General features: G+C 37.5%; 1 protein-coding gene across 11 annotated transcripts in view; it reads right to left on the reverse strand.

Annotated features, from left to right (window-relative positions):
- The window catches only part of GPATCH8 (G-patch domain containing 8), a 101,835-nt gene that overhangs the window by 34,373 nt on the left and 40,596 nt on the right, over positions 1-26,866 (reverse strand). For 7 of the 11 annotated variants that reach the window (XM_045489174.1, XM_045489173.1, XM_045489175.1 and 4 more), the window contains 2 exons: positions 10,258-10,325; positions 7,472-7,558 (listed from right to left, as the gene is read on the reverse strand). In XM_045489174.1, coding sequence (XP_045345130.1) covers positions 7,472-7,558; positions 10,258-10,325 — 155 coding nt within the window. Of the gene's footprint in view, positions 1-7,471; positions 7,559-10,257; positions 10,326-12,343; positions 12,389-26,866 lie in introns of all 11 variants that reach the window. The other 4 variants (XM_045489176.1, XM_045489178.1, XM_045489181.1 and 1 more) reach the window with 1 other exon arrangement.

Below are 26,866 nucleotides of genomic sequence, written 5' to 3' on the forward strand. Positions count from 1 at the left end.
CATTATCAATACATGAATCCTTATAATTTCTTTTTCATGTTAGCTTTTCATTTTTTAAATGTTTGCTTATTTTTGAGAGAAAGCAAGAGTGTGAGCAGAGCAGGGCAGAGACAGAGGAAGAGGAGAGAGAGAATCTAAAGCAGGCTCCGTGCTGTCAACACAGAGCCCAATGTGGGGCTTGAACTAATGAACCATGAGATCATGACCTGAGCGAAAATCAAGAGTCAGAGGCTTAACCAACTGAGCCACCGAGGCTCCTCTACCTTTTTTATTTTTGATTACAGTATTAATAATAAGTATAACAGCTACAACATTGTGTGTCATATAAGACAATATTGAGGTAGGTACTGACAGATTATTCATCTTGTAAACAGATAACATCAACTCATAGTACCGATACAGTATAGTACAGTAAATGTATCTTCTCTTTCTTTAAAAAAATTTTTTTAATGTTTATTTATTTTTGAGAGAGAGACACACACACAAACACAGAGTGAGCAGGGGAGGGACAGAGAGAGAGAGAGACACAGAATCCGAAGCAGGCTCCAAGTTCTGAGCTGTCAGCACAGAGCCCGACATGGGGCTCAAACTCACAAGCCATGAGATCATGACCTGAGCCCAAGTTGGACATTTAACTGGCTGAGCCACCTGTGTTCTCTTTCTTATGATTTTAATATTTTCTTTTCTCTAGCTTACTTTAAGAATATATAATAGATAAGGAATGATCAATGACTACTGGTGCATCTGGGGGGCTCACTCAGTTGAGCATCTGATTCTATTTCATCTCAGGTCATAATCCCACGGTCATGGGATTGAACCCTCTATCAGGCTCCGCACTGAAAGTGGAGCCTGGTTGGGATTCTGTCTCTCCCTCTGCCCCTCTCTCCCTCTCACTCTCTCTCTAAAATAAATAAAATTAAAAAAAAGACAAATGATTACTTGTTAGCCTTTTACAGCAAGGGTAGATATATTAGTCTCACAATTAGTAGCTCCTCTAGTTAACAGATCTAAAGATAAGTCTCATTTCAAAGCCTTCTGACACTGGCCTTCTATTCAGTTTCGTATCTTCTGGATACATTTTTTTTTTTTTAATTTTTTTTTTTTTCAACGTTTATTTATTTTTGGGACAGAGAGAGACAGAGCATGAACGGGGGAGGGGCAGAGAGAGAGGGAGACACAGAATCGGAAACAGGCTCCAGGCTCTGAGCCATCAGCCCAGAGCCCGACGCGGGGCTCGAACTCACGGACCGCGAGATCGTGACCTGGCTGAAGTTGGACGCTTAACCGACTGCGCCACCCAGGCACCCCAACTTCTGGATACATTTTTAAGGCAGTTCTATCATCTACCATTTCTCACATAAGCTACTTAATCAGTAAACAAGAAAAGGTTGCTGTATTTTGTAGAATGTCAGTATTGAACTAGTTTGGATAAATTTATTAAAACTACAAAGTGAACATACAGCACACTGTAATTTTTGCCATATTCAATCATTCAGCATCATTTCTGCTAAGCAGCCTGGGTAGTTTCATGTTGTCTGGCTGTTAAGCAACTTGTGGATAGCCTTCTTTATCAGTGCTGGTTTTCCCAAGATAGAAATCAGAAAACTCACTTTCTCAACCTCCCTTAAAACCAGGGTTCTGGGGCACCTGGGTGGCTCAGTTGGTTAAGCATCTAACTTTGGCTCAGGTCATGATCTCAGGGTTTGTAAATTCGAGCCCCATGTCCCCATGTCGGGCTCTGCACTCACAGTGAGGAGCCTGCTTCAGATTCTCTTCCTCTCTCTCTGCCCGTTCCCTGTGTGCACGAACATACGCTCTCCCTCTCTCAAAATAAATAAATAAACTTAAAAAAAACCCAAAAGACAAAAACCCAGGGTTCAGACATATGATCTTCCCATCAGATACATCTGCCTAAGACTTCTACTTGAAAACAATACATAAAATGTATTCTTTAGAATTTCTTTTTTTTTAAGTTTCTTTATTTTGAGACAGAGACAGTGCAAGTTGGGGCGGGGCAGAGAGGGAGGGAGAAAGGAGAATCCCAAGGAGGCTCTGTGCTGCCAGCACAGCCTGATGTGGGGCTTGAACTCATGAAACTGTGAGATCATGACCTGAGCCAAAACCAAGAGTCAGACACTTAATGTACTGACCACCCAGACATCCCTAGAATATTTCTATTTCGGACAGTATACCAAATAAATCTGGCTTTTCCCCTTATTTCAAAGAAATTATTTATTCAACTCATATTTACTGACTACTTATGTGTCAGGCATTATGTTGAATACAGTATATAAACGGGCAAACAGACACAGTCTCTCTCCTCAAGGCCCCTTCTGCCCAGTACTGTAGACAGACTATAAGAAAGTGAACAAACAAAATTTTATAATTATAAATGATAAAAGAGAGCGTTACAAGAGAATGAGGTACAGTGGAGGATTTATTTAAATTGGGTGATGAGGGAAGATTTCTAAGCTAACACCTAAAGATAAAAAAGAACCTAAAGGATGAAAACAGAACCAAATGAAAGATAACGAAACATAATGTCATAACCATTCAGTGCCTAAGGACAGTGTTAGAAAGGAAAAAAGAGTGCCCAGGTCTGAATATGAAGAACTCTAACATCTAAAGTTCAGGCAGAAAAGAAGGGACCAAAAAGGAATCTATATAGAAGCAGTAAGGGAGATAGGAAGGAGGAATCTAGGAAAGTATAAAATCTTCAAAAACAAGAGAAAAGAAAAGGCTTTAAAGAGGAAAAAATGGTCAATTGTATTGAATGCTGCCAAGAAACAAAATGGAATACAAGTTTGGGGGCATCTGGGTGGCTCAGTTGGTTAAGTGTCCGACTTTGGTTCAGGTCATGATCTCATGGTTCATGGGTTTGAGCCCTGCGTCAGGCTCTGTGCTGACAGCTTGGAGCCTGGAGCCTGTTTCAGATTCTCTGTCTCCCTCTCTCTCTGCTCCTCCCCTGCTCCCACTCTGCACCCCTCTCTCTCAAAAATAAATACTAAAAATTTTTTTTTTAAATATGTAATACAAGTTTGAAAAAGTCTACTGGACTTAGCAAAAACAGGTGTTTTGTGGCCTTGAATAAAGTGGTTCAGTGAAAAGTGCTAAAGCCAGTCCAAAAGGGTTGACTAGTGCATAAAGGAAAGGGTAGGGATAAGAGACTACGAGAGGAAAAAAGGAAGGGAATGAAGATGATTTCACCATGTTATAATTCTGGATAAAACAAAACATTAAAAAATTATTCATTCATTCATTCGTTTTAAGTAGGCTTTAAAAAAAAATTTTTTTTAACGTTTATTTATTTTTGAGACGGAGAGAGACAGAGAATGAATGGGGGAGGGTCAGAGAGAGAGGGAGACACAGAATCTGAAACAGGCTCCAGGCTCCGAGCGGTCAGCACAGAGCCCGACGCAGGGCTCAAACTCACAGACCACGAGATCATGACCTGAGCTGAAGTCGGACGCTTAACCGACTGAGCCACCCAGGCGCCCCCGTTGTAAGTAGGCTTTATGCCCAGTTTGGAGCCCAATGCATGGCATGAACTTCTGACCCTGAGATCAAGAACTGAGTCAAGATCCAAAAGTAGGACGCTTAACCGACTGAGCCAGCCAGACACCCCAAAACACAAAAAATTTAACATAGAGCTGAGCTCAACAAGACAGAGAAATCCCTAGATGCTTGAAGATTAGGCCTCAGGACCTTGATGGTAAGAGGCTAATTAAGCTCTCCCTGCGAAAAGTTCAGAAATAGGAAGAGTTCTCTGCATGGGGCACCTGGCTGGCTCAGCTGATAGAACATGCAATTTTTTTTTTTTTTTATTCCATGTATGTTGATTCTTTTTATCTATTTATTTTTAGTTTTTAATTATAAGATGCTTCAAACATATAGAAAAGCAGAGAACATATTAGTAATAGCACCAGTGTATGCACTGTCCCATGAACCCAACATAGAGCATGCAACTCTTGATCTTGGGGTTGGGAGTTCAAGCCCCATGTTGAGTGTAAAGATTACTTAAAAAAATAAATAAATATGGGCGCCTGGGTGGCTTAGTTGGTTAAGTGTCCGACTTCGGCTCAGGTCATGATCTCATGTTTCATGAGTTCAAGCCCTGCATCGGGCTCTGTGCTGACAGCTCAGAGCCTAGAGCCTCTTCAGATGCTGTGTCTCCCCTCTCTCTGTGCCCCTCCTTCGTGTGAACTCTCCTTCAAAAAATAAACATTAAGAAAAAAAAATAGTAATAAGAATTTAAAAAAAAAAAAAGCTGTCTTCATCCTTGAAACAGGAACTAAAAAAATTTCACTATTATCATTACCTGCTGTCTCTTAAACGCATCAAGAAACTCGCCATCTATCAGGATATAAACAAATAAGAGATTGGAATTTCAGACCAGTTTCACTGGTGGACCTAAAGGATTTACACTTTCTATTCACAGCACGAACACCTAGGTCAGGTATTAATATTTTGAGACCGCCAATTAAAGACTGTATGATGTTTCCTATATGGTTTTTGTAAGCATTCTATCTGGTTAAGGAAGGTTCTTTCTTATCAATTTGGACAAGACTTTTCATCATGCGTGAATGAAGAATGTTATATACTGTTTTTTTTTTTTTTACATTTATTGAGATGATCATATAGTTTTTTTTCCTTTAATCTCTTAATGTGGCTGACTGTATTTCTAACATTAAATCAATTTTGCATTCCTGGCATAACTGATACATCCTAAATTGGTTCGGTAATTGCTCGTGTTTTAAGATTTGCATCTGTATTATAAATCAGAATATCATGTAAGTATCCTTGTCAGGATTTAGCATCAAGGTGGTACTAGACTCTCACTAAATGAGCGGGGAGTTTTTTCTTCATTTTCAATTCTCTGGAAGATTAGAAATTATTGGTTAAGACTGAAGTGACTTCCTATATGAATTTTGACAGAATTCACTAAGTGAAGTTAATTGGGCTTTCTGGAAAGACTTTTTTACTACAGATTCAATTTATATAATAGGTACAGGACTACTGAAGTTTTCTTTCTTTTCTTTTTTTTTTTTAGTATACTTTAGCAAGTTCTATTTCTTAGGGATTTGTCCATTTAAATCTTATTTTTGCATTCAATGGAATAAAGTTATTCATAATATTTTTATCTTTTAGTGCTGCCTACTACATCTGCAATAATGTCTTTTTTCATTATGGATACTGGTTTTCTAAGCTCTTTTCTTTCTTAATATCACAAGTACATCAAACAGCTAACTTTTGGCTTTGTTTTATGCTTCATTTTTGTTTTCTTAATCTTTTATTATTTCTTTGTGTTTACTTTGCTATTCTTTCTCTGACTTCCTGAGAGAAACATTTACTTCATTTCTTGCTTTCTCTAACACAGCATTTAAGGATATATATCTGCTATCAAATATATTACCTTGATGGGGGCACCTGGGTGGCTCAGTTGATTAAGTGACCGACTTCAGCTCAGGTCATGATCTCATGGTTCATGAGTTCAAGCCCCGCATCGGGCTCTGTGCTGCAGCTCAGAGCCTGGAATCTGCTTCGGATTCTGTGTGTCTCCCTCTCTCTCTGCCCCTCCCTCTCTCTCAAAATACATACTCCCTCTCTCTCAAAAATAAATAAACATTAAAAAAAAATTAAATGGGAATGTAAGCTGTTGCAGCCACTCTGGAAAACAGTATGGAGGTTCCTCAAAAAACTAAAAAGAGAACTACCCTATGACCTACCAATTGCACTACTAGGTATTTATCCAAGGGATACAGGTGTGCTGTTTCGAAGGGACACATGCACCCCAATGTTTAAAAGCAGCACTATCAACAACAGCCAAAGTATGGAAAGAGCCCAAATGTCCATCGATGGATGAATGGATAAAGAAGATGTGGTATGTGGATAAAGAAGATACACACACACACACACACACACACACACACACACACACACACACACAATGGAGTATTACTCGGCAATCAAAAAGAATGAAATCTTGCCATTTGCAACTACGTGGATGCAACTAGAGGGTATTATGCTAAGTGAAATTAGTCACAGAAAGACAAATATATGACTTCACTCATATGAGGACTTTAAAGAGACAAAACAGATGAACATAAGGGACGGGAAGCAAAAATAATATAAAAACAGGGAGGGGGACAAAACATAAGAGACTCATAAATATGGAGAACAGAGGGTTACTGGAAGGGGTACAGGAGGGGGGATGGGCTAAATGGGTAAGGGGCACTAAGGAATCTACTCCTGAAATCATTGTTGCACTATACGCTAACTAATTTGGATATAAACTAAAAAAATAAAATTAAAAAAGAGTGTGTAAATTAGTGAATGAAGCACATATTTATAACAATATGTAAATAAATGCATCAAAAATTAAAAAAATTAAAATATGTTACTTAAGGCTACTTCTATAAATTGTGAAATACAGTATTTGTATCTTTCAGTTCAAAATATTTTCCAGTTACCACTGTGAATTTTTCTTCCACTGACTGGAAACTAACAATTTTCTCAAAATATAACAGGGTTTGGTTTTGTTTTTTTAAAATCATACCTTTTTTTTAAAACTTGGTTGCTTTGTGGCTTGCTTGATTTCAATTCTTCAAAATTGTTGATACTTTATTTATGACACAGATTATGGTAGAAAATTTTGATTAAATAAATGTTCCATATATGTTCAAAATTTTTGATTTTCAGTGATTGTGGATTCTATACCAACCATTAGGTGAAATTTGTTAATGTACTATTCAAATCTTTCAAATGTCTTTTGTTGATTTTTTTTTTCTCCTACTTTTTAAATCAGTTACTGAAGGAGATACATTAAAATCTCCCACTATTGTGGTAAATATAAAATTGCTCCTTACAGTTGTCAGTTTTTGTGTTGTATATATTTGTATGGTAGAACAGATTTTTAAAAATAAATCCTTTTTCCCTCTTCCCACTTTAAGGATCATGACCAATAATCTTGTTTCTTATCTTCAAATTTACCTATTTTTTTGGTAGGATTGGGCATAGTACATCTTGAAAGGCATGTTCCCTGGCCAGTCTATTTGAAAGCTAACTTACAATATGGTTTAAACTGCAGTTTTCTATAACTAATCCTTTAAAAAGGAAAATACTAAAGTTCTCAATTTATTATTCTTAAAATACCTAATCCGCTGAAAAATAAAAGGCTTAGCAATACTTTCAAGTTCCCAAAGGAATCTTAAATAACAATTTTTACTGCTACTACCACCTACTGTGTACCAGGCACTGTGTTTTCAAATACAAATGCAATCATCCCAACAGAGTGTTAGCTCTATAGTTTTTACAAAGGCAACAAATAGGCAAGTAACAGAAACCTGAGGCCTACTACTAATCATCACCAAATGTCAAATAAATGCTGTAATCAAAAGAGATCCTCTTCACCGAAACAAGTACCTCTTTCAGTGTGAGCACCCAACATGCAAGACTGGCTTCATTTAAGTACCTTATACTTCTGTCTCAATTCTTCTGTGTCTTCTTTTTCTACTTCTAGGACACGGCGCCGTTCGGTAGCATCTTCAGCATAATCAAGCTTCACAAAAATAGATATAATTAGTCTTCATTCCTAAAGAACCCCCCAATTAACTATTAAAAAGTCATTTGTACAACTACAGTATTGCATGAAAATTAAAAACTTCATATTATACTCAGCCACCTCTTGCTTTATTGTCACCTCACAAGAAATATGTGTGCAAAATAGCTAATTAATCCTTTTGTGCTGGTGGTTCCCAACAGGCACATTTTTGATAATAACAGACTTTACTTCAACGTTTAATGCCAAAGAATTAGGAATGAATGGAGAAAAGATTTTAGGCAATGAAAAGAAGGTATCACAGATGACAGCTGTACACATGGGCAAAGCTTCTACCACAACAAACATTTTTAGAGTTGAACAACAATGGCTAATGAAATGAGCACCAGGGTCTGGGTCTGAAGTCTGATCTTGCCTTGTGGTACAACCCTGGGCAAAACATTCAGCTTCGTGGAGCGCCCGGGTGGCTCAGTCAGTTAGGCATCCAATGCATGATTTCAGCTTGGGACATGAGATTGAGCCCTGCGTAGGGCTCAGTGCTGAGCATGGAGCTTGCTTGGGCTTCTCTCCCTCCCTCTCCCTCTGCCTCTCCCTTGCTTGCAAGCGCTTTCTTCTAAAAAAAACAAAAAACAAAACAAAACGAAACCGCAACATCCAACTTCTTTATGCCTCTGTTAAAATAGGGGAATTGGGGTGCCTGGGTGGCGCAGTCGGTTAAGCGTCCGACTTCAGCCAGGTCACGATCTCGCGGTCCGTGAGTTCGAGCCCCGCGTCGGGCTCTGGGCTGATGGCTCAGAGCCTGGAGCCTGTTTCCGATTCTGTGTCTCCCTCTCTCTCTGCCCCTCCCCCGTTCATGCTCTGTCTCTATCTGTCCCAAAAATAAAATAAACGTTGAAAAAAAAAAAATTAAAAAAAAAAAAAAAATAGGGGAATTATCTGTCATCTACCTGCCTCAAAAGCAGCAGTAGGTGAGAATGTAAAAAAAAATATATATTTTGGGGGGCATCTGGGTGGTTCAGTCGGGTAAGCATCCAAAGCTTGGTTTTAGCTCAGGTCACGACCTCGCGGTTTCATGGGTTCGAATCCCACATCAGGCTCTGCACTGCCAGTCCAGAGCCTGCTTGGGGTTTCCTCTCTCTCTCTCTCTCTCTCTCTCTCTCTCTCTCTCTCTCTCCCCCACCTGCACTGTCTCTCTCTCAAAATAAATCAATTTTTAAAAAATTTAAAAATATATATATTTTAACTTTTTATTTTAGAGAGAACACATGAATGCGGGAGAGGGGCAGAGGGAGAGAGAATTTCTATTTATTTTTTAAAGGTTTATTTTTATGTTTGAGAGAAAGAGTGCAAGCGGGAGAGGGGCAGAGAGAGAGGGAGACAGGATCCAAAGCGGGCTCTGAATTGACAGCAGGGAGCCTGATGTAGGTTCAAACTCACAAACTGTGAGACCATGACCTGAGCTGAAGTCAGACGCTTAACCAACTGAGCCACCCAGGTACCACGAGAAATTTTAAGTTTATTTACTTAGTTTGAGAGAGAAAGCACACATGTGAGTGGGGAGGGGCAGAGAGAGAATCCCAAGCAGGCTCCACACCGTCAGCAAGGAGCCTGATGCGGGGCTTGAACTCAGTAACTGTGAGATCATGACCTGAGCTGAAATCAAGAGTCAGATGTTTAACAGACTGAGCCACCCAGGTGCCCTGAGAATTTTAAGCAGGCTCCATGCTCAGTGCTGAGTCTGTGACTCTGGGATCATGATCTGAGCTGAAATCAAGAGTCAGACATTCGACCAACTGAGCCACTAAGGCACCCCAGAATGTACAATATATTTTTAGATGACCAAAGAAAAATATTAAAACTACATTCTAATAAATGTATTTTTTTTTAAATATATGAAATACATTGTCAAATTGGTTTCCATACAACACCTAGTACTCATCCCAACAGGTGCCCTCCTCAATACCCACCACCCACCCTCTTCTCCCTCCCACCCCCCATCAGCCCTCAGTTTGCTCTCAGTTTTTAAGAGTCTCTTATTGCTTTGGCTCTTTCCCACTCTAACCTCTTTTTTTTTTTTTTCCTTCCCCTCCCTCATGGGTTCCTGTTAAGATTCTCAGGATCCACATAAGAGTGAACACATATGGGGCGCCTGGGTGGCGCAGTCGGTTAAGCGTCCGACTTCAGCCAGGTCACGATCTCGCGGTCCGTGAGTTCGAGCCCCGCATCAGGCTCTGGGCTGATGGCTCAGAGCCTGGAGCCTGTTTCTGATTCTGTGTCTCCCTCTCTCTCTGCCCCTCCCCCGTTCATGCTCTGTCTCTCTCTGTCCCAAAAATAAATAAACGTTGAAAAAAAAAAAAAAATTAAAAAAAAAAAAGAGTGAACACATATGGTATCTGTCTTTCTCCGTATGGCTTATTTCACTTAGCATAACACTCTCCAGTTCCATCCACATTGCTACAAAGGGCCATATTTCATTCTTTCTCATTGCCACGTAGTACTCCATTGTGTATATAAACCACAATTTCTTTATCCATTCATCAGTTGATGGACATTTAGGCTCTTTCCATAATCTGGCTATTGTTGAGAGTGCTGCTATAAACATTGGGGTACTGTGATAAATGTATTCTTGCATTAGCATCTGAATTTGGAATATCAACAAATACAACATTAAAAAAAATAAACTAACGAGATCAATTTACCTCCATTTCCATGCGACCCATGCCCATGACATCATATTTGACGACGATCGGAATGGGATCTGTTCTCCCTGTAATAGGAACACATAATCAAGGTAAGAGGCAAAGCTAAGCCAACAGTTCACTTCATACATTGGGTTTGGGTGGTTAGAGATCTTGCCTTGGAGTGCAGAGACCAGAAAGCTACAGTGAACCAAACACAAGCCATTCTCACAGCTTACGACCAAACCTACCTCTCCCAGTTTAAGCCCAACTAACCACCTTGGTTGACGTTCCAGTTGGAAATAATTCCAGATTACTATGGCAAAATTAAATAAATAATGCAAAGCACTTCTAAGCAATGGCACCAGGAGATTTAAAATCAAAAACTTTAGAAATTGCTTTTTTAAAAAGACCCCCAAATAACTTTCCATTAAGAATCATTTCACTCTTACTATCTACTGACATCCCCCCACATACACTTTTAAACCCAGTAATAAATACTTCAAATTACATGCTTAAATAAAAGGGCACTGTTTCAAACATGATACAGGAAACCTGCAACTAGGTAACTGCAACTCAGCATGTTTAGTATTTTTTTGTTTTCAAAAGATGTTTTACCATTAACTGGGGCTGTGAAAATTTTTTAAATAAAAAGCAACAGTTAGTTGCCCTTAGGGACAAATTTTACTTTTAAACTGGTGCTCTGAGATCCCATTTTCCAGAGTGGATTTAACACTGGCTATAGCAATTGGTAAGCTGTGAAAAGGACTAGTTGCGAAGAAAATTGACTTTTAACTAATCAATCTATGCTGGAGATTTTTTTTAATGTATATTTAATCCACTCATAACCAGCCAAACAAAGCAAAATGGGGCAGACAAGCACTTTACTACCACAGCTGTTTTACATCACAACTTGCGCTTTTTATTGTGATGTAAGCCCACTGAAAAGAGGACTTACTTACCTTATCCGTTGCACACCTTTAGTGAAAAAACACAATGTTTACTTCCCTCATCATTTCACTCAGGCTGGTGTAAACAATTGTTTTTTTGTTTGTTTTTTTGTGTTTTTGTTGTTGTTATACACACATATGTATTATACCTTTGGGCTAAAAGATGAGTTTTGTCAGGCTAAATCTGAGGTATTACCAAAACCAATTAAAAATAAATAAATAAATAAATAAATAAATAAATAAATAACTCATATCCAGTTGCTCCATACTTGTAATTTTTGTCTTTAAAACATAATGAAAAACAAATTCAGAAGTTTACTTATCACCAATATCTCATTATTGTTTTCAAACAATAAATAAGGAGATAATTAGGAATAATTAACAGTGAAAGTTGAAGTTAATAAAGACCATTTCATGCCAGAAAAAAAAAAGAGAAAAAAGTTCTAAAATACAGACTTCTTTTAGATACTGTTAAAGACTGCCAGTTAAACAAAATGAAAATGCATTACTACCTTATGCCCAATGGTATAATAAATAAGCAGTGACTGCAATCTTTAGCAAAAGGACCAAATTAAAGACAGGTTATAAAAATGACTTCCTAGGTGCAATATCACTTTCATAACGTCTCAATCAGGGATTTACTGGTAAAATACACAAATGGTCCAATGAAAGAATTGAAAAGAAATGTCAAAGAAATTTCCTTTTTTTTTTTGTTTTGTTTTGGTTTTTTCAGTCTGTCAGAATTTGTTTTGCAAGAATCAAGAAAGTTTTGGTACAAATTCATTACCTCTGTAAACCCCTGTTTATAAACTCTGCATTAGTACTTTTGCCTCCTAAGGCAGTCAAAGTTTGTTTTAATTTATTTATAAATTGCAGTAGCAAGTGCTAGTGCCCATTACATTGTGGGGAAATCAAGTTTTTGACAGTATTAGAATTTAATGTTTTAACTGATTTTTTTGGCAGTTCTAACACAAACAGATACATCCCTTCTTAACATTACCCTTTAATGAACAAGGATCAGACAAGTTGCATAAGGAAAGGAAAGGAAAATGAAAAAGACCAAGCAGAAGGATGAAGGCTACAACAGAGAAAGTAAGCCTAACATATTGGTGCACTGATGACAAAAGGAGTAATTCAGTCTGAAAATAAAAAATTACCACTGCTAAGTTTACCATCACCACAACAAGTCCAGGATCATAATGCTGTAAAAAAGAAACACCATCTGTTAGGCAGAAACCATGAGGGCAGGAAACAGGCCTTCTAGCAGGCAGATAAGGAGGGGTAAAATAATTATTGGTTTGTCCCTCCCCCAATTTCAGCTGCAGACAGAGGAAGGACACTTCCAGCTCCAGCAGTTGTTTTCACATTGGTCTGACCAGGGTGTGAGATTTTTGCGCTGTTACTTGGGAATATGTCCAACCTCCTCTTTAATAATGCAGGGAGCAGTGGGGGGAGGGGGGCATGTTACAGCGAGAACTCGCTCTAGCTTCCAATCTCTCACTTAACTATTCATTCTGGTAAATCAGTATTCAGGGCCCAACTTCAGACTTCTTGAAGAAATAACATCAAAGACAGATCAACTGGACAGTGATCAAGTCATTTCCTTCAGTAAAAGAACTCTAAGAGGATCTGTGGGTTGGGAGGGGAATCATCAAGACCTTGGTTAAAAAATATATAATAAATAAGAGGTCTGGAAAATAACCTTGTACACTAAGTGCTTAGAAAACTTATGTGCATTAGAGTTCTGATATGAATGAATAAAACTCTTCAAGTAAATTTCCTCAGAAATTTGCTTCCTTTTAATGAAGTGTTCCCAGGCTTGCCAACATCTTTTTGCATACAACAAAGCCCAGCTTTGAAGGAGACCAGGACTCCAGAAAGTGGCATCAAGATGGCTGTCACATTTACAATTAATCCCCTCAGAGGTAACTCATCACAGAAAACAAACAGTCTGGCTTCAAAAATAATCTGAAGGTATTGTTAGAACATTGTTTGGTGACAGCAGGGAACTACACTTAACTGCTGAATCATCCTGCACACCTGAAAGTAATATAACACTGTGTGTTCATTACACTTCAATTAAAAAAAATACAGGGGTGCCTGGCTGGTTCAGTCGGTGGAGCATGCAACTCGATCTTGGGGTCATGAGCTCAAGCCCCACATTGGGCGTAGAGCTTACTTATAAAAAATATCTATACATATATGTGACAACAACAACAACACCCAAAACAAAAAACAGTCTGAAGATGACTTTATTGCCTGGGCCAAGCAGCAATTTCTTTCCATTATTAAAGAGGGTCCAAACCAAGGAAAAAATCCTCTCCATTCATTCGTGATTAATGACAAATCCCATCATAAAGACACTACTGTGGAACACCCGAATAACAACTTATAGTGATGACTTTTCAAAAGGTAGGTAGCAACCAAATGTTTGCTGATAGGATATTCTCTGGAAAACTCAACTTCTTTTTTAAAATAATTGAACTAGGGGTTCTACTGGCTGGTTGAGTCAGTACAGCATGTGACTCTTGATCTCAGGGTTTTAAGTCCCTGCCCCATGTTGGGTGTAGAGGTTACTTAAAAATAAAATGTTTAAAAAATAAAAATAAAATTTTAAAAACTGAACTAAATCCAGGTTCCCTACTCTTTGTTTCTTTTAAAGGAGAAAATATCTCTTAAGATTCATTAAATTAACATTTTGTTACTTATTTCACTCCAAAGGAGGCAACTTCAATCAGAACACTAAATATTTTCTATAAAAGAAATTGTCCTCCTCAGCCAAAGATCAATAAATACTCTGTGATCCGGCCAAATGGAGAAGTGGGGCGGGGTGGGGGGGGAACCCTACCAGATCTAGAATATGCCAAAACTAATGTATTCATATGATGGGGAAAAATTGATATTCATATTTTCTAAATCAAACTTTAAAATGTGCACATAAGCATCTCTTGCTAAAATGTGCACCTGGGTTAAGCATCGGACTCTTGATTTCGGCACAGATCATGATCTCAGGGTCTTGGGATCGAGCCCTGTGTCAGACTCTATGCTGAGCATAAAGCTTGCTTCAGATTTTCTATCCCCCTCTCTCTCTCTGTCCCTCCCTTACTCATGCTCTAACAAATAAACGTTTAAAAAACGTGAAGCTCTTATGACTTATCATAACTAAAGAGAGAGAAGAGAATAAGGCCAAATACAAAAATTCACTGATTAACTATAGCCACCTTGTTTCTGAGAATAATCCCTCATGAATCACTTTTGATTTTAATATAATTAAAGATATATTAATCTACAAAACTGGCCCAAAGAACTGGACTGAAGAGAAATACTTTTTTGAGAAACACTATTTTTAAAGAGAAAAACTCAAGGAATAGAACAATTGAGAAGAAAATATTAAAGGACAACCATAATTTGGTAATCAGTCACACATCAGAATCAGAAGACATATAGGATTTCCCTACAGAAACAAATTAGAAATGAAGAAGCTTCCAAAGTGATTAAAACACTGGCTGGATAGTCAACAGATACAAGAACACCTCAATTTCTCTCTGCTGTCTTTCCCCTTACTAAGATTCATTCAACAACAAATATTAATTACAAATATTTGTTGAATTGCTACTACACTGTTGGAAGGCACTGGGCAAATGGCAATGATCAACAAAGTCCTAAACCCCAGTAATTACCTATAATTAAACAAAATTATCTTACCAACTTAAACTTCTGGCATGGGGGCGGGGAACAGAACATTTATATATATATCTGAAAAAGTTTAAATGTATATATCTGAAAAAGCTTAAAAATATCTTAAGTTATCTTAAGATATCTACAATTGTTTTTAAAGACTGACCCTAATAAAGCAGAAATAAGTAAAAGCCATCAAAAGTCACAATATTCACTTCCAAAGGGCCATTAAACTGATTAAGACCAAGAACCTAACTTGACATCTTTCTTACTTTAAGCAACTCAAACACATGTATGAAATATTTTCTGATTTGCGAAACTATTCAAAATAGAGGACTCTAGGAGTGCCTGAGTGGCTCAGTCAGTTAAGTGTATGACTCTTGGTTTCAACCCACGTCATGATCTCCTAGTTCTCAGGCTCTGCGCTGACAGCTGACACTGAGGAGCCTGCTTGGGATTCTCTCTTTCTGCCCCTCCCATGCTTTCTTTCTCTCTCTCTCTCTCTTTCTCTCTCTCTCTCTCTCTCTCTCAAAATAAATAAACTTAAAAAAAAAAAAGGACTCTATATACTAAGCTATGTTAATGTATTTAAATATAATTTCATTATTAAAACAGTGATACATACAGCTTTCAGAAACAGAGAAAAAATGGTATATCTATTTCCAAGCCAAAGTTTCATTTTTGCAAATTTCTTCTGAAAAGAATAGTCTTTGGTATCATAAAAAGAATGATTACTTTCAGCATCATTTAAACTCTAATATGATATATGCCATCTCCCTGCAAACATTAACTGGAAACATCAAGCATATTATTCCTATAGACTTTAACGTTAAAAAAAAGAAAAGGAATTCCTACTCAACAGAATTCAAATTCTCCAATACTACCAAACTAACTATATTCTTGCCATAGCCTGTTTAGTGATCTATACAACAACCAGATTATTTTGATTTTCAAATACAGATGTTTTCTAAGCACAGAAATTTAACTGTGACCTAAAAGAATCCCCATCCTTCCATCTTACTAAAGTATCAGGGCTAGCTTTACAAGATAAAGTAGTTAAATTTTAATCACATAGCCTGTGATTAATAATTTAGTATTAATAATTAAAATATATTATAAATATATATTAATATAAAAATTACTATTACTATTAAATGTTACTAAACAAGGACATAGGGTGCCTGGGTGTCTTGGTTGAATGACCGACTTCAGCTCAGGTCATGATCTCGCAATTCGTAAGTTCAAGCTCCACATTGGGCTCTGTGCTGACAGCTCAGAGCCTGGAGCCTACTTTGGATTCTGTGTTTCCCTCTCTCTCTGCCCCTCCCCTGCTTGCTCTCTACCTCTCAAAAATAAATTGTAAAAAAATTATTATTTTTTAATAATTAAAAAAAAATGTAAATGAGGACAAAGACAGGGCAAAAGGCTTTAGTGGGGTGCTTGGGTGGCTCAGTGGGTTAAGCACCCAACTTCAGCTCAGGTCATGATCTCACAATTTGTGAGTCTGAGCCCTGCATAGGGCTCTGTGCTGACAGCTCAGAGCCTAGAGCCTGGAGCCTGCTTCGGATTCTGTGTCTCCCTCTTTCTCTGCCCTTCCTCTGCTAGTGCTTGATCTCTCAAAAATAAATAAAAAACAATACAAAGAAATTAAAAAAAAAAAAAAAAGGTTCAGTAAACATTTTATGGAATCAGAATGTTAAACCTGAAAAGGACATGTCATCCACATAGGACATGAGATACACAAGCCCTTAGAAAAGATTAATAAATGGGAACTGTGAGATGCTTTCAATTAAAAAAAAAGTCACCTAAAGAAAATCAAACTTTTACTCCAGGTAAGATTGCTTCGGCTAATTTTTTTTTTTAAAGTTTACTTATTTTGAGAGGGAGAGGGAGAGGGAGAGGGGGGAGAGGGGGGAGAGGGGGGAGAGGGGGGAGGGGGAGGGGGAGGGGAGGGAGAGGGGGAGGGAGAGGGAGAGGGAGAGGGAGAGGGAGAGGGAGAGGGAGAGGGAGAGGGAGAGGGAGAGGGAGAGGGAGAGGGAGAGGGAGAGGGAGAGGGAGAGGGAGCATGTGCACGCACCTGTGAGTGTGAGTGGGGAAGGGGCAGAGAGAGGGTGGAGAAAAGAGAATCCCAAACAGGCTCTACACTGTCAGCACAGAGCTGGACTCAGGGCTCAAACTCACGAACTGTGAGATCATGCCCTGAGCCAAAGTCAAGAGTTGGACACTCAACAGACTGAGCCACCCAGGCACCCCTGTTTGGGCTAAAAATCTCTTGACTCACTGAAGGTTGTTTCATGCTAACCATTATGATCAATTCAAATTTTTTAAATGGGAAAATCAATTTAATAAATACAATTTCAGGTTAAAATAACCCAAAACATGGGGCTCAGGGGGAAGAGGGAGAAAGAATATTAGGTCCTTAGTTTAAAACAAAACAAAAAAAAAGGTTAAGGGTACCTGATTGGCTCAGTTGGTTGAGTGCCCAACTTCGGCTCAGGTCATGATCTCACAGCTTGTGAGTTTTTGAGCCCCGGGATAGGCTCTGTGCTGACAGCTCAGAGCCTGGAGCCTGTTTCAGATTCTGTGTCTCCCTCTCTCTCTCTGCTCCTCCCCTGCTCGCGCTCACTCTCTCTCATTCTCGCTCTCAAAAATAAACAAACATTAAAAAAAATAAAATTAGGTAACACTTCTATGCCCTGAGTTTTACTTCTGTTTGTATCCTGAATAACTGACACAGGATCTGGGATAGAGCAGTGTTCAATTAAAAAGCATTTGTTGACTCAAAAGAATGAACATGTTCATAGTGGGTCTAAGACTTGTTCAGGTCTATATATTTAGTCATCATGGTGCTTTCTGCTTAATGCACAAAATACTGATAATTTACTGTCTTGTAATCAAGTAATTATTTTATCAAATAGAACACACGGCCGTATTATACAGGTTTCCATATCTCAAAAGATATGTAAGCTATTACAAAGAAATATTTGAATTTTGCATTACTGTTCATGAGAGGCTTGTTCAATTTGTTTTATCTACTGTCGCTCGTTAGCAGTCAGGGAGAAACAGGCATTACATGTTTAAGGAGTTAGACTTAATATTCTCTAAGGCTCACTTCAAGTTTATTTATTTAAGTACTTAATCTCTACACCCAATGTGGGGCTCAAACTCATGACCCCAAGATCAAGAGTCACATGCTCTTCTGATGGAGCCCACCAGGCACCACGGCTCACTTCAATTCTTAAGCTATAAGGAGTGGAAAATATCTGAGTAGAAAATATTTCGGAGAGTTATGTGGATAGTAGCGAGTCCTATGGCACTCTAATAATCCAACAATCCAACACCCTATTGGAGTTATATTCTCTTACTATTGGTTATTTTTCCATAACTACACTGAGAATTTTTTACTATTCCAGGATCACTCAATAACCCAAAAAAGACTTTCCACCTTCATTTAAACTTCTCCTCCTTTACTTTCCACATTACCTTCTCCTCAGTTCATCTTTAATTTTTTTCTTTCTATATTTTTCTAGGTAGTCCCAAAAAAAGCTGGGCTAAAAAATCTCAGTTCTCCAATAAGAGATCATTTCTAAGCATTTGTGTCACCTTTGACAACCAGAGCCTGAGTCTCCACAGCCTCCCCTAAGGTCTCAGGATCGGTATGCAGATCAAGATATAACAAACAGAAGAAGCTTTGGAAACCATAAATCACCATGTAGGATGTTGTTGGACTCTAAACCATTTACCTCCTTAAGGCTTCAGAAAATTAAAATCATTTGTTTTCCTTTCACTTCCAAAATAAAATGAATGATGCTCTAAAATAGAAGCTGTGACAAAAATGTAATGTTTTACATACAAATTGGTGATAATGAAACAATCCTATTTACAGATGGGACAAAGTGATTATCCAGGACCAATAACCCAAGTATTACCCAAAAATCTTTCCCACATATAATTCTGTTAACAAAATGAGACTGAGTTTGAAAAGCAATGTTACACAAATATTAAATCCAAGCCAAAAGTATAAATTTAAAGAAGCATAATTTTAGCAAGAACTTCTCCAAATTAAACATATAGTTCAAATCATCTAATAAATTATTCAGCTTATGAAAAATTGAATAAACACTGTCAAAATGTTTTACTATTTATTGGCATGTGGAGGAAGACAATAGTGGCTATGTATGTGTACTGAATAGCAAGATATTAATCCATGGTATGTCCCATTTATAATAGATGAACTCTGCATGGAATATAAGAATTCAGAATGTCAAGTAGATTGAAATTACTCAAAACTCTCCCTTATTTCCTTTGGACTCTCTGCTAAGAGTCCAGAGATGTTAGGGCATCCCTAGAAAAAAAATTTTTTTTTACAGTCCTAAACTCTATGAATCCATATAGCATTGAAAGCAATTTTGTTTCCTCTTAGTTCCTATTTATCAAATACTGGTTCACTAGTGAATGTTTATAATTTCAAGTATTTCTACCTGGTTGGACTAGTCTATTTACAAAAACAGCATCATCACTGTATGCTCTATATTGCTCATTTAAAAAGTTTCTTGGACACTCCACTTTCTTGCCTAAATAAGTAACCCAATTTCTACATAAACCAGTTTCATTTTAATCATTCAAATTAACCTAGTCAAAGAAGTTCACAAGTAATGCAGTAGGAAACAATATAAAATCAGGCTAAGAATAAGACTATAAAGAAAAAATAGGGGCACCTGGGTGGTTCAGTCAGTTGAGTGTCCAGCTTCTGCTCAGGTCAAGATCTCGCAGTTCAGGAGTTCAAGCCCCGCATCAGGCCCACTGCTGGCAGCGAGGAAACTGCTTTGGATCCTGTCTCCCCCTTTCTCTGCCCCTCCCCCACTCACATGCACTCTCTCAAAAGAAAAAAAGACTACAAAGAAAAATAAACAGTATTATATGAATTCAGACCCCAAATCACTAATACACTTTTTAAGTTTTTTTTTTTTGAGAGAGAGAACACACATGAGTGGGGAAGAGAGAGAGAGAGAGAGAGAGAGAGAGAGAGAGAGAGAGAGAGAGATGGAGGGAGGGAGGGAGGGAGGGAGGGAGGAAGAGAATCCCAAGCAGGTTCTGTGCTGTTAGCACAGAGCCTGATGTGGGGCTCCACCTCACAACCATGAGATCATGACCTGAGCCAAAATCAAGAGTTGGATGATTAACTGAATAAGCCACCCAGGCACCCCATCTTTGAACTCTTAAGACTTAGTACAAATCTGGCATATTCTAAGGATTCAATAAATTTATGCAGAATTAAAAAAGAAAACAGAGAACATGTAAATGCACAATTATTATCATTCAAAAGTTTATAGTCTAATGAGGACTAAGAGACACAAAAACACTATTTATAAGAATATTAAAAGTGTTACAGGAGAGAAATATGAATAATACGGGAGAAAATTAGAGTAATAAGACAGAAGTTATAAAAACCAATAAACAACCATCCCTTAAAGTGCCCTAAGAAAAAAATACCACATTCACAGCTACCTGTGAATTTTTTTGGCCAGAATAACCACTACATGTTTCAATTCTGTAATACTTGCATTTCTCACCACCATTGTATCTTTCCAGAACAGAGAAGTGAGCCACCACATAGACTTTAAGTACATTATAGTATACTGATTAAAAGCATACTTTTGGCACCATTATTCTACCACTTATTTACTACCAGGTCTTGGGTAAAGCATGGCTCAGAATGTGAATTATCTCATCTGAAACACAGGAACAATATCTACCTCAAAGAGCATTTAAATTAGAGAATCCATATGCAAGCACTCATTGAACACTTAATAAAATGCTAGTAGCTATTATAAAGGAGTATCACTAAACCCAGTGAACAAGGGCTTGCTAGTCAGATGCATGCATGAACTAACTGTACACTGTGCTTCTTGGTTGATGTTTTATCATCCTTCATACCTACATCTTCTTCATTGCTATCACTCTAAGTCCTCATCATCTTATGCCGTGACAACTTTCTAAATGGTCTTCCATTCATCTTCAGACATATCATGAACATTCTAGTACTTAAATTCCACCACAAATATCCTGGCTGGTATACTGGGAAGAAAATTAGATCATAAATCAGAGAATTGGGGCTGGGTTTCAGCACTATTACAAAGACATTTTAGAACCCTAAGCCTAAATTCCTCCATCTGTAAAATGAATTTTAGATAAAATTATCTTTAATATCTCTTTTTGCTATGAAAGTCTCTCCTCTGATCAAAAACTGCCTTTGGTTTACAAAATTGGTATAGTATTGGTATACTATATTGGTATACTAGATTGGTATAGTATTAAAGCCTCGCATTCAGTGTGGGTAGTTAAGAGCATGGTTTTAGAGTGTGAAAAACCAAGGTTTGAATTCTGATACTGTTGTTTACTGGTTGCTTATTCTTGGGCAATTTACTAAGCTTCTCTAAGCCTCAGTTTCTCCTCCTGCACACTGAAAATAACAATAATTATTTCACGGACTTGTAAGAATTAACTATTTAAGTGCTTGGCACATGGTAAACACTCAATAAGTATTTGATTTGTGCCTATTCAAACCACTTTCCTATCACTGCCGTCTACTTATGGTTTCCAAACTGCTTCTGGAGACCCAGGACTCTGCTTCAACCAAAACAACTGTGTCATCCACCCCCCCCCTTTTATCCTTTCAAAGTTTATTTATATAGGGGTGGGGAGGGGGGAAGGGGCAGAGACAGAGGGGAAAGAGAGAATCCCAAGCAGACTCCACACTGTCAGTGAAGAGCCTGATGTGGGGCTTGAACTCACAAACCGTGAGATCAGGACCTGAGCTGAAGTCTGACCCTTAACTGACTGAGCCACCCAGGTGACCCCTGCCTTTATATATTAAGGTTCAACATGAAAAAAATACGTGGAAAGGTTCTTCTTTAAAAGAAAAAAAAAAAAAAAAAGTAAAAAATCCACTGCTCTATGGGCATTCTCTACTCCAACCAGTCATGCCTACTCTTGGCCAACTGCAATCATCTTGTGTACACAAGTATTTCCTATCTTTAGTAATATCCATTCCTCCTTCCTCAAGACTTCACAGTGAAGTCTTCCCTAGTCATTCCTTCTTCTGAGGACTTACAGCATTTACTCTTTAAGATTTCCCGCATTTAACTCCGAAAATAAACAGCAAACTCTAGGAGTAAGGGTAGTGTCTTTACAGTATTATATATATTCATTATATGGTTTCTTGAACAAAGTATTCAATAACGTGCAAATAATTCCATGTAATTCTTCACCAGTTCCTCTTTTAAAGTAATCTTCCTTTAAAAAAAAAAAAAAAAAGTAATCTTCCTTGGGATGCTGGATGGCTCAGTTGGTTAAGCTTCAGGTTTGGCTCAGGTCATGATCTTGCAGTACCCAAGTTCAAGCCCTGTGTCGGGCTCTGTGCTGACAGCTCAGAGTCTGGAGCCTGCTTTGGATTTTGTGTGTCTCCCTCTCTCTGCCCCTCTCCCACTCATGCTCTCTCTCTCAAAAATGAATTTTTTTTACATTAAAAAAAAAAGTAAAGTAATCTTCCTTGATAATGTCCAATCTGCTTCTGTAACTGGTTCACTCTATCTTTTCATAGTTTAAAAAAAAAAAAAAAAAAAAGGGACGCGAATGATAAAATAGACTTCTGTAACTTATCTGTTCCAAATATTCATTTGAAAAACTTGCCACTTTTCTCCTGTTATTTTGCCACAAACTTAACATATATTTAATGTCTTATGATGTATCTTTTAAATGTGACAATCTCTATACTGAGACAGTCTATACAGCAACTGAGCTCATGATCTCCTCTTCTCTCCCTAATCCCTCTTCCTTTTTAGTCTAGCCTTAAAACCCAGACCTCTTTTTGCAGACTGCCAATTCTAATTTTATTTACTGAATGGGCTTCCTCTTTTGTTTATATTAATGAAATTTCATTCAGAAGGTCATAGGTTCTATAGAATCTTTATCTTACTAAATGTGATACATGAACTACTAAAAATTATGCTTGCTTTTGGCAACTGTGTAAAGATTGAGAAGATCATTTAATTAGCAGGAAAAAGAGGTAATTCAGCTACAGGCTCCTTCAGCTAGACCCACTTCAAGTATGGCAATCCATACCTTTGTGATTTGGGGGAGCTACATGTCTGTCCTCCCCCAACTACTCTTATTTTCAGTTATCAGCTTTTTCTGAGAAAGGCAAAGGTATACATAAAAAACCACTGATTTCAAAGTTGTGCTTATACTTGAATGGCAGAAACTCTGTAGCTGTATGCCCTTTCTAAAACTGTTTCTTCATTTATGAAATGAGTACACTAATACCTATATCATTAAGTGCAACATACAAAACATTTAGATTCTATATCAGTGTTTTGCATATAATGTGTACTCAATGTAATTTCCTTTTCCTAAAGGAAAATAAATTTCAAAAGTAAACTAACATAGAAAGATAGCAACTTAGATTTTACAAAGACCCTATCCATAAAATTTACCTATATCATTACAATATTAAAGGAAAATTTATGGAGGCGCCTGGCTGGCTCAGTCAGAAGAGCACATGACTCTTGATCTCAGGGTCATGAGTTCGAGCCCCACGTTGGGGGTACAGTTTACTTAAAATATAAAATAAAGGAAAGCTCGTTTTTCTCAATCAAAGAATGATTTTTCTTAGGACGTTAGTGAAGTTTTAAAAGGTCAACATTCTGGGGCACCTCGGTGGCTCCGTCAGTTAAGCATCTGACTCCTGGTTTTGGCTCAGATCATGATCTCACTGTTAATGGGATCAAGCCTCACGTCAAGCTCCTTGCAAATTGTGCAGAGCCTGTTCGGAATTCTCTCTCTCTGCCCCCACAATAAATAAATAAACACTAAAAAAATAAATAAAGATCAACATTCTAATTTAACAATAAAGTCTAAATTATAACACTACATATTTCTGTTGTATTCAATCCAAGTCTAGTTTTCCTTCACTCATAAAAGTAGTAATAACACTGTTATTACTAGGTAATATAGGCCCTACCCAACTATATTCATCATTTATTTGCTAACCGAAACTGCAAGCCAAAGGGTATGGGGGGCGCATATATATAAAACCAAAGAAACACACCCTGCTCTACTCTGCTTTAATTCCGCCTACTCTTTTTCAAAATAATTTTCTGTATTTTTAAATAGCAATGTAAGTATACTGTATCAAATTTTAAAAGAATATAGTAAAAAGCCAAGCACCTGGGTGGCTCAGTTAGCTAAGCATCTGACTTCAGCTCAGGTCATGATCTCGTGGTTTGTGGGTTCGAGCCCCGTGTCAGGCTCTGTGCTGACAGCTCAGAGCCTGGAGCCTGCTTCTGCTCTGGATTCTGTGTCTCCCTCTTTCTCTGCCCCTCTCCCACTTGCTCTCTCTCTCTCTCTCTCTCTCAAAAATAAACATTGAAAAAAAAGAGAGAATACAGTGAAAAGTAACTCAGTTTCCCATCAGAATCTACCTTTACAAGGATTTTTTTCTGCATAGTCAAGCAAATACGAACAAATATATAGGCAAATACAAACAAATATATAGGCATATCTCAGAGTGTGCCCATTTAAAGTTTCACAGTGGAATACCTTAGTTCATGGCTCTTGACACAATATTTTTCAATCAAAGGTTTTGCACAGTAATATGTTTATATTTCATTCTCAAAAATCTAATTCAATATTTTTCAGAAAAAGACACATGAGAAATCTAGAAATACATTCCATATACACTAGTAGAACTTTGGAGAAGCTTCTTACATATCAACAAAAGGGACAGACATGTTCCTACACAGAAAGCAACTGTTCGTTAACAACCATATTAATTATTTTGTAATAAAAAAGAAATGTGTAAGTATTTTATATCCCAACAACTTTCTTTTAATTCACAGATAGGCAGCTGTGTTTTTGAAAATTGGTTAGGGGTTGACGTGTAACTCATTTTAAATAATGTAAATAGGTGCTCAAGTAAAGCTTTCAAACAGATCATCTGATCTGGGAAACAAAATACTGATTTTAAGCAGGAGGCGTGTATCTATCGGTCTATATATGCACACACATATGTATATGTGTATAAGTATGTATATAACACAATCTATATATATCTATGTATGTAACACCAATGATAGTTTTAACATATAGCACACACTGTTCTGTACCTTTTCTACTTAAGGTACCATGGAAATTGTTCTACACATACTGAATACATACTAATGTACTTCAATCATTTTAAAGCTGCATGGTTTCCCTTTATACAATTTCAGTGGTCTATTTCTTCAAATCCAAAATGGTCATTAACCATAAAACACATTTTATGTGCCACAAAAAAATTTAAAAGCTTCCAATTATAACTATAATGCCATTAAGAAGATGCATCTGATTTTATCTTTATTAAAATATGCAAAAAATGTCTTGGAATCAATAAAATATGGCCAACTGTTTCCAATCTTAAATTATCGTGAAATAATATAATAATCTCAATCATACATTATTTTGTGCATTTCAAAGAGTAACGAAGAACAGAAAATTAGAATTGCTGGCCCCAAGGAAACATGCATTTTAATCTTAAAGTAATTCAAATTGTTCTCTGCAGTGGTTTACCAATTTACATTGTCATTGGCTATGATGCAAATACCTGTTTTCCCAAAATATGACCAGGCTAATTTTTTTTAACCTTTCCAAAGCAAAAGTGAAAAACTGTATTTGTGGTTATAAATGCATATTTCTAAAAATACATAGATGAATAATTAGATAAAGAATATTTCTATTATAAGAAGGACTGAAAATATTTTCATACACTTAAAGGTCATTTGCATTATTTTTCTATAAACAGTGTTCATATCATGTTCCCTTTTCTCTTTAGGTAGTAAGTTCTTTTAGGTAATAAACACATGAAGGAAATTTTTCCTTTGTCTATAAGGAGATATTGCAAATATTTCCCCCAGTTTGTTACTTGTTTTTTCTTTTTTATTTGCAATGAAATAGTAAAATGTATCCTTTTTAAAGACTTCTGGGCTTGCAGTAAAATCTAGAAAAGATGTTCTCATTCCAACATTATTTCTTTTTTTAATTTTTTAAGTTTATTTATTTATTTTGAGAGGGGCAGAGACAGCATGAGTGGAGGAAGGGCAGCTAGAGAGGGAGAGAGGGAATCCCAAGCAGGCTCTCTGCTGCCAGCACAGAGCTCAACGTGGGGCTCGAACCCACAAAGCCATGAGATCATGACCTGAGCCGAAACCAAAAGTTGAACACTTAACCAACTGAGCCACCCAGGCACCCCTATTATTATTATTTTTAAGTAGGCTTCATGCCCAGCACAGAGCCCAACACATAGCTTGAACTCATGACCCTGAGATCAAGACGTGAGCTGAGATCAAGAAATCAGACGTTTAACTGAGTGAGCCACCCAGGCGCCCCATCAACATTATTTTTAAAATAATAATTATCTCATTGCTCACCCTAGTGATCTTAAGATTTTTTTAACATTTAAATATTTTATTCATCTGGAATATATGTTGGGGTAAGAAATGACAGTGTGGATCCAACCTCGTTTCTGAGTTGCTATCCAGTTTTCCCAATGCCACAGTTTAGTGATTGGGACTGTTAGGTATTGTAAATTAGGCTCAGAAGTGGCAAAAACTACAGACCTCAGAATCATTGAAAAATACACGAAAATTAGGGGTTTAGGAACCCCTAAAATGCACACAGCATTAAAAACACAGATCCAGGAGTCAGTTATCTAGCACAGAGTGAGCACATATAAGAACCATATTGTAAATTCTGGGAAACAGCAACAAGACAGGGCTTCTGAATTTATGGTTTTTATGACCATAAATTTAGGTTTATTAAGACCTAAAGGTGGGTGCCTGGTTGATTCAGTCGATGGAGCTTGTGACTCTTGATCTCAGGGTTGGGAGTTTGAGCCCCACGTTGGGTAGACAGATTACTTAAAAATAAAGTCTGCTGGACGGGTTAGGTGTCTGACTCGGCTCAGG

Source organism: Leopardus geoffroyi, chromosome E1, assembly GCF_018350155.1.
Source record: "Leopardus geoffroyi isolate Oge1 chromosome E1, O.geoffroyi_Oge1_pat1.0, whole genome shotgun sequence".
NCBI classification, from domain to species: Eukaryota; Metazoa; Chordata; class Mammalia; order Carnivora; family Felidae; genus Leopardus; species Leopardus geoffroyi.